This window comes from Carlito syrichta, unplaced genomic scaffold (genome assembly GCF_000164805.1).
Source record: "Carlito syrichta isolate Samal-C Ts95f unplaced genomic scaffold, Tarsius_syrichta-2.0.1 Scaffold315966, whole genome shotgun sequence".
In the NCBI taxonomy this organism is placed as follows: domain Eukaryota; kingdom Metazoa; phylum Chordata; class Mammalia; order Primates; family Tarsiidae; genus Carlito; species Carlito syrichta.
The window spans coordinates 432904-444456 of NW_007260062.1; the positions used below are offsets into that span (position 1 = coordinate 432904).

At 37.5% G+C, this 11553-nt stretch overlaps 2 protein-coding genes across 3 annotated transcripts in view; one reads left to right on the forward strand and one right to left on the reverse strand.

The window, feature by feature from the left end:
• Positions 1-3278, forward strand: part of AKAP14 (A-kinase anchoring protein 14) — a 12696-nt gene extending 9418 nt beyond the window's left edge. Inside the window, exons 4-5 of the mRNA XM_021706735.1 lie at positions 1806-1858; positions 3182-3278. Coding sequence (XP_021562410.1) covers positions 1806-1858; positions 3182-3278 — 150 coding nt within the window. The remainder of the gene's footprint in view (positions 1-1805; positions 1859-3181) is intronic.
• Positions 3279-6342: 3064 nt separating this feature from the next.
• The window catches only part of NKAP (NFKB activating protein), a 14645-nt gene continuing 9434 nt past the window's right edge, over positions 6343-11553 (reverse strand). For both annotated transcript variants that reach the window (XM_008073620.2, XM_021706742.1), the window contains exons 7-9: positions 11207-11282; positions 10094-10243; positions 6343-6681 (exon numbers count right to left, since the gene is read on the reverse strand). In XM_008073620.2, coding sequence (XP_008071811.1) covers positions 6507-6681; positions 10094-10243; positions 11207-11282 — 401 coding nt within the window. In that variant the 3' untranslated portion in view covers positions 6343-6506. The remainder of the gene's footprint in view (positions 6682-10093; positions 10244-11206; positions 11283-11553) is intronic.

The window sequence follows — 11553 nt, forward strand, 5'->3', positions numbered from 1 at the left end:
CCACGCCCGGCTAATTTTTTGATTTATTGTAGAGATGAGGTCTCGCCAAGTTGCCCAGGCGGGTCTCGAAACCTTGGGCTCAGGCAATCCTCTCACCTCGGCCTCCCAAAGTGCTAGGACTATAGGCATGAGCCACCGTGCCCAGCCTAGATTGTTTTGTTATTGTCTGCTCGCCTCTATAAAGGCATGGATTTTTTGTTTTGCTGTAAAACAAGGCCTGGCAAATAGTAGGCACTCACTAAATACTTCAAGGAATGGCTGCTCTTAGCCACTAGGCAGACCATGAATAAGAAATATGTTGACTTGATAACTGATGTGAAAGGAGCCAAAATAACATCCATGAATCCAGGGGAAGAGTTCTCAGAGGAGCAGGGCAGGTACCCACCATAATGCCTGGAACACAACAGACATAAACATTTTATTGTCCCTTTCCCTTCCCATCATTTCACAAAAGTTATTTGCCTCTCAACCTGACTCTAAGGCTTTGAGGCCGGGTGTGGTGGCTCATGCCTGCAATCCCAGCGCTTTGGGAGGCTGAAGTGAGAGGATCTCTTGAGCTCAGAAGTTCAAGACCAGCCTGGGCAACACAGCAAGACCTTGTCTCTACAAAAAAAAAATAATTATCCAGGTGTGGTGGTGTATGCCTGTAGTCCCAGCTACTCAAGAGGCAGAGGTAGGAGGATGGACTGAACCCAGGAGGTTGAGGCTGTGGTGAACCACAATTGTGCCAGTGCACTCCAGCCTGGGTGACAGAGACTCAGACTCAAACACACAACAAAAAAGACTTTGTATATGACCACAGTCAGCGAGCCAACTATGTCCTATACTCAACCTATCCTAGACCAAATGTATTTATTCAGAGAGTTTGGAACCCAGAGTAATCTAAAGAGGTACAATATGTGAAGATCTCATCCCTCTGGGTCATATATCCCTCCATCAGCTGCCTTGCTAAATGGCAAGGTCAGAGAATGGGAAATAAAGTTAGAGGAGGCGAAGAAGATCATACCAAAGACCATACAGAGAGAGGTCTTGGGACAATGGCTATTGCCCAAAATTCCAAGTCTAATTTTGGATGGGAGAATGGGTAGGGACCACTGAAACAATATTACAACCTGCATTTTGATGCCGATTTAAAAAAAATTTTTTTGAGTAGGAGTCTCACTCTGTTGCCCAGGCTGGAGTGCAATGGCACGCAGCCTCAAACTGCTGGACTCAGGTGATCCTTCCACCTCAGCTTTCCAAGTAGCTGGAACCACAGGCATGCGCCATCACGCCCAGCCACTTTTTAAAATAATTTATTGTAGAAATGAGGTCTTGCCAAGTTGCCCAGGCTGGTCTTGAATCCTTGGACTCAGGCAATCCTCTTGTCTCTGCCTCCCAAAGTACTGGGATTACAGATGTGAGCCACCACGCCTGGCTTGAGGCTGCTTTAAAAATGCTTTTGAACCTTTTCACCTAGACCATTTTATTCTCATGCCATTCCTAAGAGGTAGAGATCATCAGTTAAGTAAACTGGAGCACATAAAGAAGATAAACAACTTACATTCCCATTAATGAGGAGCACAAGCCTCATTTTTGCTTACAATTTTGTGGAGATTCTTAAGGCATTTGTCGCCAAAAAGATCTCTTGGGGAACAGGTTTGAAGTGACATAAAAACCACCACCTCCAGACTTCCAATTCATAAGAAAGATGGATACTGGAGATTCAAGATTATACATAGGGACAAGTATACAAGTATAGGGATGAGAGGGAGTAAAAACTGGTATGACTGCTCTAGGCTGACAGTTGTCCTTTTCTTTCTTAGGATGCACCTATTGATGTCTCTTATATCTTTGAGTTCCATTCATTACTGCACAGGTAATGCATATTTGGAGACTTATTTTAAAAGGGTGGGAGAAAGGTCATCACACTCTAGGAATCCAGCAGGTGTATAACCACAGATAATTCATATAATGGTCACTTTTCTTCTCTGGACCACCCACCGCATTAAAATGGGTCCAATTAGGACTCTGCCATTGTTCTAGAAAACGGTTTTTCTTAGTATCTGGTTTTCCAGTGATTATAAACTTGAAGATTAGTTGCTAGGGTAGGGTGGGTCATGTCTATTGTTTCTATGGGAAATTTTGAAATCACATAAAATTAACTTGTGTATAATAATCCCTTTTATTTGCATAGTGACTCTCTTAAAGAATCTTTACAAATAAGTTCATTAATCCTATCATTGGACTGGGCACAATGACTCATGCCTGTAACCCTAGCACTTTGGGATGCCGAAGCGGGAGGATTGCTTGAGCCCAGGAATTTGAGACCAGGCTGGGCAACTTAGCAAGATCTTGTCTCTAAAAAAAATAAAAAATAAAAATCAGCTGGGTTTAGTGGCATCCACCTGCAGTCCCAGCTACTCAGGAGGCTGAGAAGGGAGGATTATGTAAACTCAGGATTTTAAAATTTTTTTTGAGTCAGTTTCACTCTATTGCTTAGGCTAGAGTGCAGTGGCATGTTCACATCTACTGCAGCCTTGACCTACTAGGCTCAGAAGATCCTTCCACCTCAGCCTTCCAAGTAGTTGAACTACAGGCACAAACCACCACGCCCGACTAGTCCAGGAATTTAAGGCTGTAGTGAGCTGTGATCATGACACTGCCCTCCAATCTGGATGACAGAATGAGACATCGACTCAAAAAAAAAAAAAAAAATCCTTTTGGCCATGCGTGGTGGCTCATGCCTATAATCCCAGTACTTTGGGAGGTCGAGGTGAGAAGATTGCCTGAGCCCACAGGTTTGAGACCAGCCCGGGTGACTTGGTGAGACCTCATCTCTACAATAATTCAAAAAATTAGCCAGGCATGGTGGCGCATGCCTGTAGTTCCAGCTACTTGGAAGGCTGAGGCAGAAGGATCGACTGAGCACAGCAGGTCGAGGCTGCGGTGGCCAGGAGTATGCCACTGCACTCCAGCCTGGGTGACAGAGTGAGACTCCAACTCAAAAAAAAAAAAAAATCCTTTCATTGACTGAACCTAAGAAACAATAACAAATAGAGAGAGACCTTGCTACCTCCCCTCCCCTACCAATAAAAGAGGCTTCTTGTTTATTAGGAATGTAACAGAGTAAATAGGGAATCCCTAGCTCAATGTTTTGATTTTAAAAGCTTTTGGTGTGTTTGTTTTTCTTCCTCTGTAGACCAGGAGCAACTCGCTTTCGAGAAAGATGGACAAGGGACATGATTGAGGCCAAAAATATTTTACTAAATCAAATTCCTCTTGATTCAATTGTCTGATTTTCCAATAATGTCTTAGGATTGTTTTTGTAATCAGAATTATTAAAATACAATACTGAACATTAAATCACAGAATATTTATTGAATAATAAACTTGTGGTACACACAATCCAGCTGTATTTTTTTGCATTCATTCATTTTCCATTCTGCAGTTTCCATCACATTAGCAGAGTAACCAGTACGTTGTTTTCTATTTTCTAAAAGATTTTTTCCCATCACTATATGCATCACTTCAGAGTCAGTACAGAGCTGAGTTTAGAGAGTTGCTGAAACTCACCTGTCAGACCAAACGAAGGTTGGTACTTGGTTGCTTGTTCCCCCATCTGAGCCTACATCTCCAGTTCAGACACACTTCTTTATGGACACAACTGGGAAACAACAAAATGGCAACAGTTCTACAGCTCACAATACAACCAGTCTGATGGGTGCCCCTACTCACAGACCCTTTCATTTACTGTGCATGAGGTCTCATTGTTAAACACCACATTTTGAAACTCTGAAACCAGGCTGCTGCCTTCCATAACACATTGTCACACTCGTGATGGCAGCAGGGTTGGCTTGAGGACTGGGGGCAATAAAACAGGTATGGGTTCAATCAACACCCTTACTTATCTCTGGTTTTCTTCCCATCCTCACACCAGATCATCAATTGTTCTTACATTCCCTGTGAAGCTCCCTTGCCTGACTGCACAATTTTAAGACACCAAAGACAAAATTATATTATACTCTGAGTGATTACTTTACAAGTACATCAGAATATGTATTTACAGAGACAAGCACTGGAAAGAAACACAGAATACAAAAAGCAATTAATGTGGTACACTATAACTTTTTTTTTACTGTTATATTTGTGCAATAAATAAAAAAGGCAGGAAAATCCTATCAGAGCAATAGGCAAGAAGGTGGGTCATGAGATAAACTTCCTTGGAGAACAAATGTATTTAAAATGCAATAGCTTAACAACTTGACTTATGGCTCAGGTGACTAAACACAGTCTGAAGCAGTAACACTCACAGCTGAAAATAAAATATTTTTAGCCCTTTTATTCTTCCCTCCTCTTTCCCAAAGAATATGCCATTGAAGCTGTTCTTTGGCAGATCTTTCCCAAACAAACCCTAATGAAAGAAATGGCAAAGTTCTGCAATAAATTATCTTTTCTTTCATTTACTCAGCAAACATTTGTTGAGTATCTACTCTGTGGAGGAGACAGAATAGTCAAATGAAAATTCATAATATTCATATATCACAAAATTGCTGTATTTAAATTACCTTGCCTACAGAAAATTAGATAATAATTCAGTCTGTAGGAACCAGTAACAAAAAATAATGTCCTTAGAATATATATATATATATATATATATATATATATATAAAACTGTGTGTGTGTATATATATATTTTTGTAGAGATGGGGGTCTTGCTATGTTGTCCAGGCTGGTCTTGAACTCCTGACTTCAAGCAGTCCTCCTGCCTCAGCCTCCCAAAGTGCTGGGATTACAGGCGTGAGCCACCATGCCTGGCCTGAGAATACAAGTTTAAAATGAAGATTATAAAATTCAGGTTTTATTATATCAGGAAATAAATGAATTAAAAACCACAGGTTTGGGAACTCATTTCTTTTTAACTTCTGGAAACTATAGATTTACTAGGCTAGGCAATAACTATGATTATGTATAAATAAATAGGAATAACTTTATTTTTTTATTTTTTATTTTTATTTTTTTAGGAATAACTTTAAATTCAGGGATCATAAATGTTGCTACATGCTGACTACTGCTTTGTTCAGTAGTTGTGGGTTAAAAGTAGACATTTTCCTAGAACATATGTTTAACATTTAATAGTATTTAATACTATTAATACTACTTAATAACACAACTTCTGTTCTATACTTTGAAATATGACTGCTTTACTTTAAAACTTGAAAAACAGTCACTTTAAATTATTATAAGAGGACATTTTATAACAGTGTAGTCAGAATTTCTCCATCACCCAGATAATTTAAATCTGTCTTAGGAAAGATGCACATGAAAACAACCTTAACAAAAATAGCCAAAACTTCCATTGTCCCCTCCCACTTTATTCAACTAAAATTGAACAAAATAACTGAAGGAATAAGACTGTGATCTCATAGACCCAGAATTTTCCATTTCTCCCGCACTTAAAAGTCAATAATAGAATAAAAAGATGATAAAGTTGGGGGGGTTTCTAATACAAAGTTAGGGATTAAACTGAATGGCAGATGTAAAAAAAAAACTGAAAGGCTTAACGATGTTTAAAATAAAATATACTTATTACATAAAGGACAGAGCTAAAAAAATGTTTCATATAATTTTAGCTTTATTTTTATGAAACAACTAAGTTAAAATACTGATTCATTATCTCTTTCCCTATCAGGATTCTTGACCATAGTTGACTTTCTCATCTTTTTAGATGTTAACCTGTCATCAAAGTACAGCTCAGACTGAACTTACATTAGTACTTACATTGGCACAACAGTAGACCTCTCAAGACTTTATATTTGAAAGAACCATTTTGAAGTAACTTACTAAGAATTTTGAAAACCTAATGTTCATATTTTTAATTCAACAAGTCTGTGAGTTAGTTTGCCTTTTGGTTTGTTTGTTGGTTTTAGAGTGGAGGTAGGGACTTAAATAAAAATACATTATTTCCGGGGTGAACCATATATTGTATTATATGCCAGTTTTCAAATTCCAGATTTGCTTTTTTCAGCAATGCTTTCATTTTGTTAACTAAAGTGACCTCCTATATGTTTCTATCAGGTCCATTTATAACATATCAAACACAGAGGAATGATAATTTCCCACAAGTTCATTTGGGGTAGAAGTGGGGGTAGGGTAGGCATAATAATGCAGATGAAAACAACCTTAACAAAAACAGTATTGCTAATAATAGTAGCACTGTCCTGTGATGTGAGATTGAAATTTGTCCTCACTGATACTTTCTCTCCATGCCACTTCCCCCAGTACAGTAGGATTTCATTCACAATTTGGGTTTTTGAACCAGAAAGTTATTATGGTCAATCCAAAATTGCCCATAGAACTTGCTAAAGTTATATCAATCAACAGCTTTTTATTGAAGGACTGAAAGAATTAAATAGAAGGCACAGGAGCACTGTAAAGCTTTTTCAGAACATGACAATCTTTGTGTGTACATGTAGAATCTGGACATTTTCATTGTTAAAAATGTCTGCTGAGCAACCAGAAAATCCTTATTTGTCATCCTTCCCTTTGGTCTTTCTGTATACCATCTCTCGAAAACTGGCCAGAATCTTGTTCTCTCTCTTTCGTCTCTCTTCTTGGTTAAAGGATGCAAGGGCTCTCTTCTCATCAGCACTATAGATCTGGTTCTCTTTTCGCAGTCGCACAGCCTCCATTCGGCGATGCCTGAAAAAAATTTTATTTTTGGCTTAATTTCTCAGTAATTATTCTCATAGAATGTCCTCATTAATCCTTTAGTACAGAGTCATCTATTTAAAAGCTGACAAATAGAAACTGCTTTAGAAATGGGTTAAATTTCAAAAAAGTTAGTTGTTTTATCTGTCTGACATGCCCTTTGATTCATTTCTAGTATTCAAATAATGATTTCTGAAGTTCTGTTGACACAGTGAATGCTATCACTAATTTCAAATACTAAGGGCATAAGTCTAGTTTGTTTTCAGTAAAACAACCAGAAATGAGCAAGTTATTAAATTTCCTAGGTGATATGTCTATTTGTCTTTGTGGAATTGAAGAGAGATGAAAGGTTTAACTTGTCATCAAGAAGGTGGAACTTCTTCAAGGTTCTAATTTACCACACAACCAAAAGAACCAAGTCTAGATCTATAATCAAAGAACAGTTTTGGTTTGGGAGTGGATTTAACTTCTTTTTTGTTTTTTGAGTTGGGGTCTCACTAAGTTGCCCAGTCTGGACTGCAGTGGCATAATCATGGCTCATGGCAGCCTCAACCTCCTGGGCTCAGGCTAGTCTTGAACTCCTGGACTCAAGCAATCCTCTTGCTTCAGCCTCCCAAAATGCCGGGATTATAGGCGTAAGCCACTGAATTCAGTCTGTATTTAACTTCTTTAGAATCCAGTAGTGGCTAAAAGAAAAGAAGGAAAGGATTTAGCACAAGGGCAAAATCAGTAAAGCACAGGAATAGAAGCAGAGGGAAACTATGACATCATAATCACTTCTTCAAGAGAAAACCTGCCTCTTTTCCTATAACCAGTTCAAGAAGCTTGAGCCATGTCTAGAAAAATGGAGAAAAACTGGGTAAGGAGAAGAGGGAAGCATCATTACAGGCTAGTGTGAGGGTGGAGAAGTGACAAGATGGGAGGTGTCAATGTATTTAGATTGCTCAGGGAACAGCGAGTATGGTTGTTTACTGAAACAAAGTGCTACATGGATGATGCTGTAATAAACAGCCATGTTGATGTCTCCTAGTATTTGGGAAATATTTTATCTTGGAAAATTGAGTATATAAATGCTCAACTTTCTAAGATAATATTAGATTGTTTTCCAAAGCATTTGTGCTAATTTACACCACCAAAAGCAGTATTTAAGAGATTCTGTATATCTATAGTCTCTCGAATGCTTGGTATTGTTAGAATTTTGAGCTTCGTCTATCAAATGGGAGTAACATGATATTTTACTATGTTCTCGATTTCTATTTTCAATGATAATAAACATCTTTTTTAATGTATAGGCCATATGTATTTATTTATTGTTCTGACAAATGCCTGTCTGTTTCATTTTCCTATTTTTCTTTTGGGTTGTAGAGGTATTTCAGATATATTCTTGATACGAACTCTTTATCAGTTGTGTATATTCCAAGATCTTATGCCAGCTTGCAAATGGCCTTTTTACTTATTTTAAGGTGTCTTTTGATATCTTACTTTATTTATTTATTTATTTATTTTTTGAGTTGGAGTCTCACTCTGTCTCCCAGGCTGGAGTGCAGTGGCACACTCTGCCCTGCAGCCTCGACTGGCTGGGCTCAGATGATCCTTCCACCTCATCCTTCCAAGTAGCTGGAATTACAGGCGCATGCCACCATGCCCAGCTAATATGATTTCGTGTAGAGATGAGGTCTCACCAAGTTGCCCAGGCTGGTCTCGATAGGCATGAGCCACCACACCCAGTCAATACTTTACTTTTAACCTGGCAAATTTATCAATATTTTACTTTATGGTCAAATTTATCAATATTTTTACTTTTTTTGGTCTTCTTTAAAAAATGCTTATTCACTGCAAAGTCTAAAAGATATCTGCTCTTAAAATCCTTAAACTAGTTGGATTACTCTTTATATTTGGTGATATAGGGTCCTACATTCATCTTTTTCCATATGGACAATAATTTCTTTCCTATTTCATTTACTAAAAGGTTCTTTTTTTCCCCACTGATCTGACATGCCATCTCTTTCACACACCAAAGTTCCATACATGCATGTCTCTGTCTTTGGGCTCTGTGTATTATCCCATTGAACAGCTCAGTTGTTCCTCTATGCTTTCTAAAGTGCTGTAGGCTTCATAGTAAGTCCTCATATCTGGTAGGGCAAAGATCACCTTTTCTGCTCTTCTTCTTTAGAAGTGACCTGGCTATTCTTGATCTTTTAGTCTAACATATAAGTTTTAGAACCAGCTTACTAAGTTTCATGAAAAACTGTTGTGATTTTGATCAGAGTTGTATTAAATCTGCAGATCAACTTGGGAAGAGCTGACAACTTCACAACACTACCTTCCTATTCATGAACATGGTATTTCTCCACTTACGTCTTCTTTAATGCCTCCTACTAATGTTTTACGATTTTCTCTGTAGAGATCTTGGGGTATCTTTTGTTAAGATTTATTCTCAAGGCCTTTATATTCTCTGATACTGTTATAAATGTTATTTTCTTTTTATTTAGTTACACTTTCTAGTTGTCTGTTGCTGGTATATAGAAATACAATTGGTTTTTGTGTATTAACCTTATATCCAACATTTTGTTAAACTCTCCTCTTATTTATAATTCACATGAGGATTCTTTGGGATTTCCTATGTTTCCATGTAACCAATCATATCTTGCACAAAACATGACATTGCTATATCCTCCTTTCCAATGCCTCTAATTTCTTTTTCTTGAATACTGTGCTGTCCTCTAATATAATGTTTTAAATGTTGGTCCTCAGAATTCCAAGATTCTGGAGGTGCTTCAGGGGTTGTGCAAATATTTGCCTCCAATGTCATTTAAAAATAGTTATCTATTTTAAAAAGTTTTCAATAATCCAAAATTCAATTTGATTTTTGTATTGCTGCTTGGTCACCTCATTCTGGTACTTTTTTTTTCTTTTTCCTAATTTTATATTCATTTCCCCAGTGTCTTCATAATTCTTTTCTGCTACTAACTCCCAGAAACCTGGATCCACAGAGGACTGGAGGCAAACTTAGAAACCAGGAAATACTTACTGCCTTGTGAGAATATTTTCCTAACTACCAAATGCCACATTCCTCATAGAGCAGTGATAAATAGCTGAATTTAAATATATCCTCTGGTAGGTAAAATATCTATACCAAAATATAAACTAGGAAAGGACACTGGAAAGACTGATTCTTTGAAGTTGGATAAATAGCTGAGTTTGAAACTGAGTTGCCTATATACTTAGAATTTTAGGCAACAATGCTTATACCAGTAAAACTAATACCAAATCAACATTTACACTCGACTTTTCATTAGGAATAATCACTTAATGAAAATCACTTACCAAAGTATAATTCTAGTAGTAAGAAAGAAAGAAAAAGATCTAATCATGGAAACTGAGCTCAATGCCAAGAACATACCTGCTACCACTCATTACATAACCTGAGCATTCAAATGATGCAATTTCTTCACTTGTCAAGCCAATTTCACCTCGTCGTGGGATACGTTTTCCAGCTTTAACATATTCAGCCATAGCTGCACCCTCACCAGGTAACAGAGCATGGCCATAGCTACAAAGTAATTCAGAATCCAGAAAGGGTCCATTAAACCATCTCAATATAAAAAGTTCATAATCAAAACAGAGCATTAAAAATCATTTTCTCTCAGACAACAGTAGGAACAACAATGCTTAGCAGTAGTGTGCTGGTTAATACAATTACTTTAATTAGTGGACACTGCACTATCATATATATATATTTAACTCTGAAATGCAGAGACACCTTAGAAGAACAAAAGTACTGATAAAAGTGAGTGTAGATTCATGGTTTATAATTAGGAATTAATTTATCTCTATAGGTATTGCCATTCTGCCCCCAGCTAGGTCCCTTTCCCTTTCTCCCCTAAAAAAAATCCAAAGTAAAAAAATATATCTCAAATTAACATACTTTTTAGACTTATAGCCAATAATAATGCTATTCAGTAACAATTACCTATTAACTTTCTTTCAAAGGAACTTTAAAAGCTGCCATTCCTTTATTCAGTTTAGTGAATGCTTCTTGAATACCTATTAAACTCAAAGCTTACAAGACAAAAATAATATCTATCCTTGTAGAGTTTACAGATTTATAAGGACATAATTACAATACAAAGTAAAATATATAATACATTGCGCAAGAGAAACAGAAAATGCTGTGAGAATTAAAGAGGAATAGAAATCACGCCTATTTGTGGAGGGAATCAGTATATACCTCTCCTTTTGAAACGGGTTTTGAAGGATGCTAAGGATTTTAATAGGATGAAATTGTGTGTAGGAAAGAAAATAGGGCAGGGAAATAAAGAGAAGGGGGAAGAAACAAGCTAAACAAGGCAAAAAAGTGGCAAAGTGCACAGTAAATACAGGGAACTTTTAGTAGACCAGCTCAGTTGGAACCTGGGGTATACATAACAGAATAGAGGGAGATAAACTTGGCAAGGTAAGTTAGAACGATACTTATGGAAGGTACTTTAGATGTTATGAATACACTGCTACTTACTTCAAAGGTTTATCATCTTGAGACGCAAGTGTTTTTGGAGCCTCTGGGCCAATTAAATCTGAGGGTTCTTCAGCTTCTGCACAAAAGATGTTCAGAAACACATTCACATTTTAATTAACTGGTTATTTAATGTTTCATTATTCTGCATTAAAGTCTATCAGAGCCGGGCTCCGTGGCTCAGCCTGTAATCCCGTGCCTTGGGAGGCTTAGGTGAGTAGATTGCCTGAGCCCGCGGGTTCGAGACCTGCCTGGGCAACTTGGTGAGACCTCATCTCTTACAATAAATCAAAAAATTAGCCGGGCATGGTAGTGAGCACCTGTAGTTCCGGCTACTTGGAAGGCTGAGG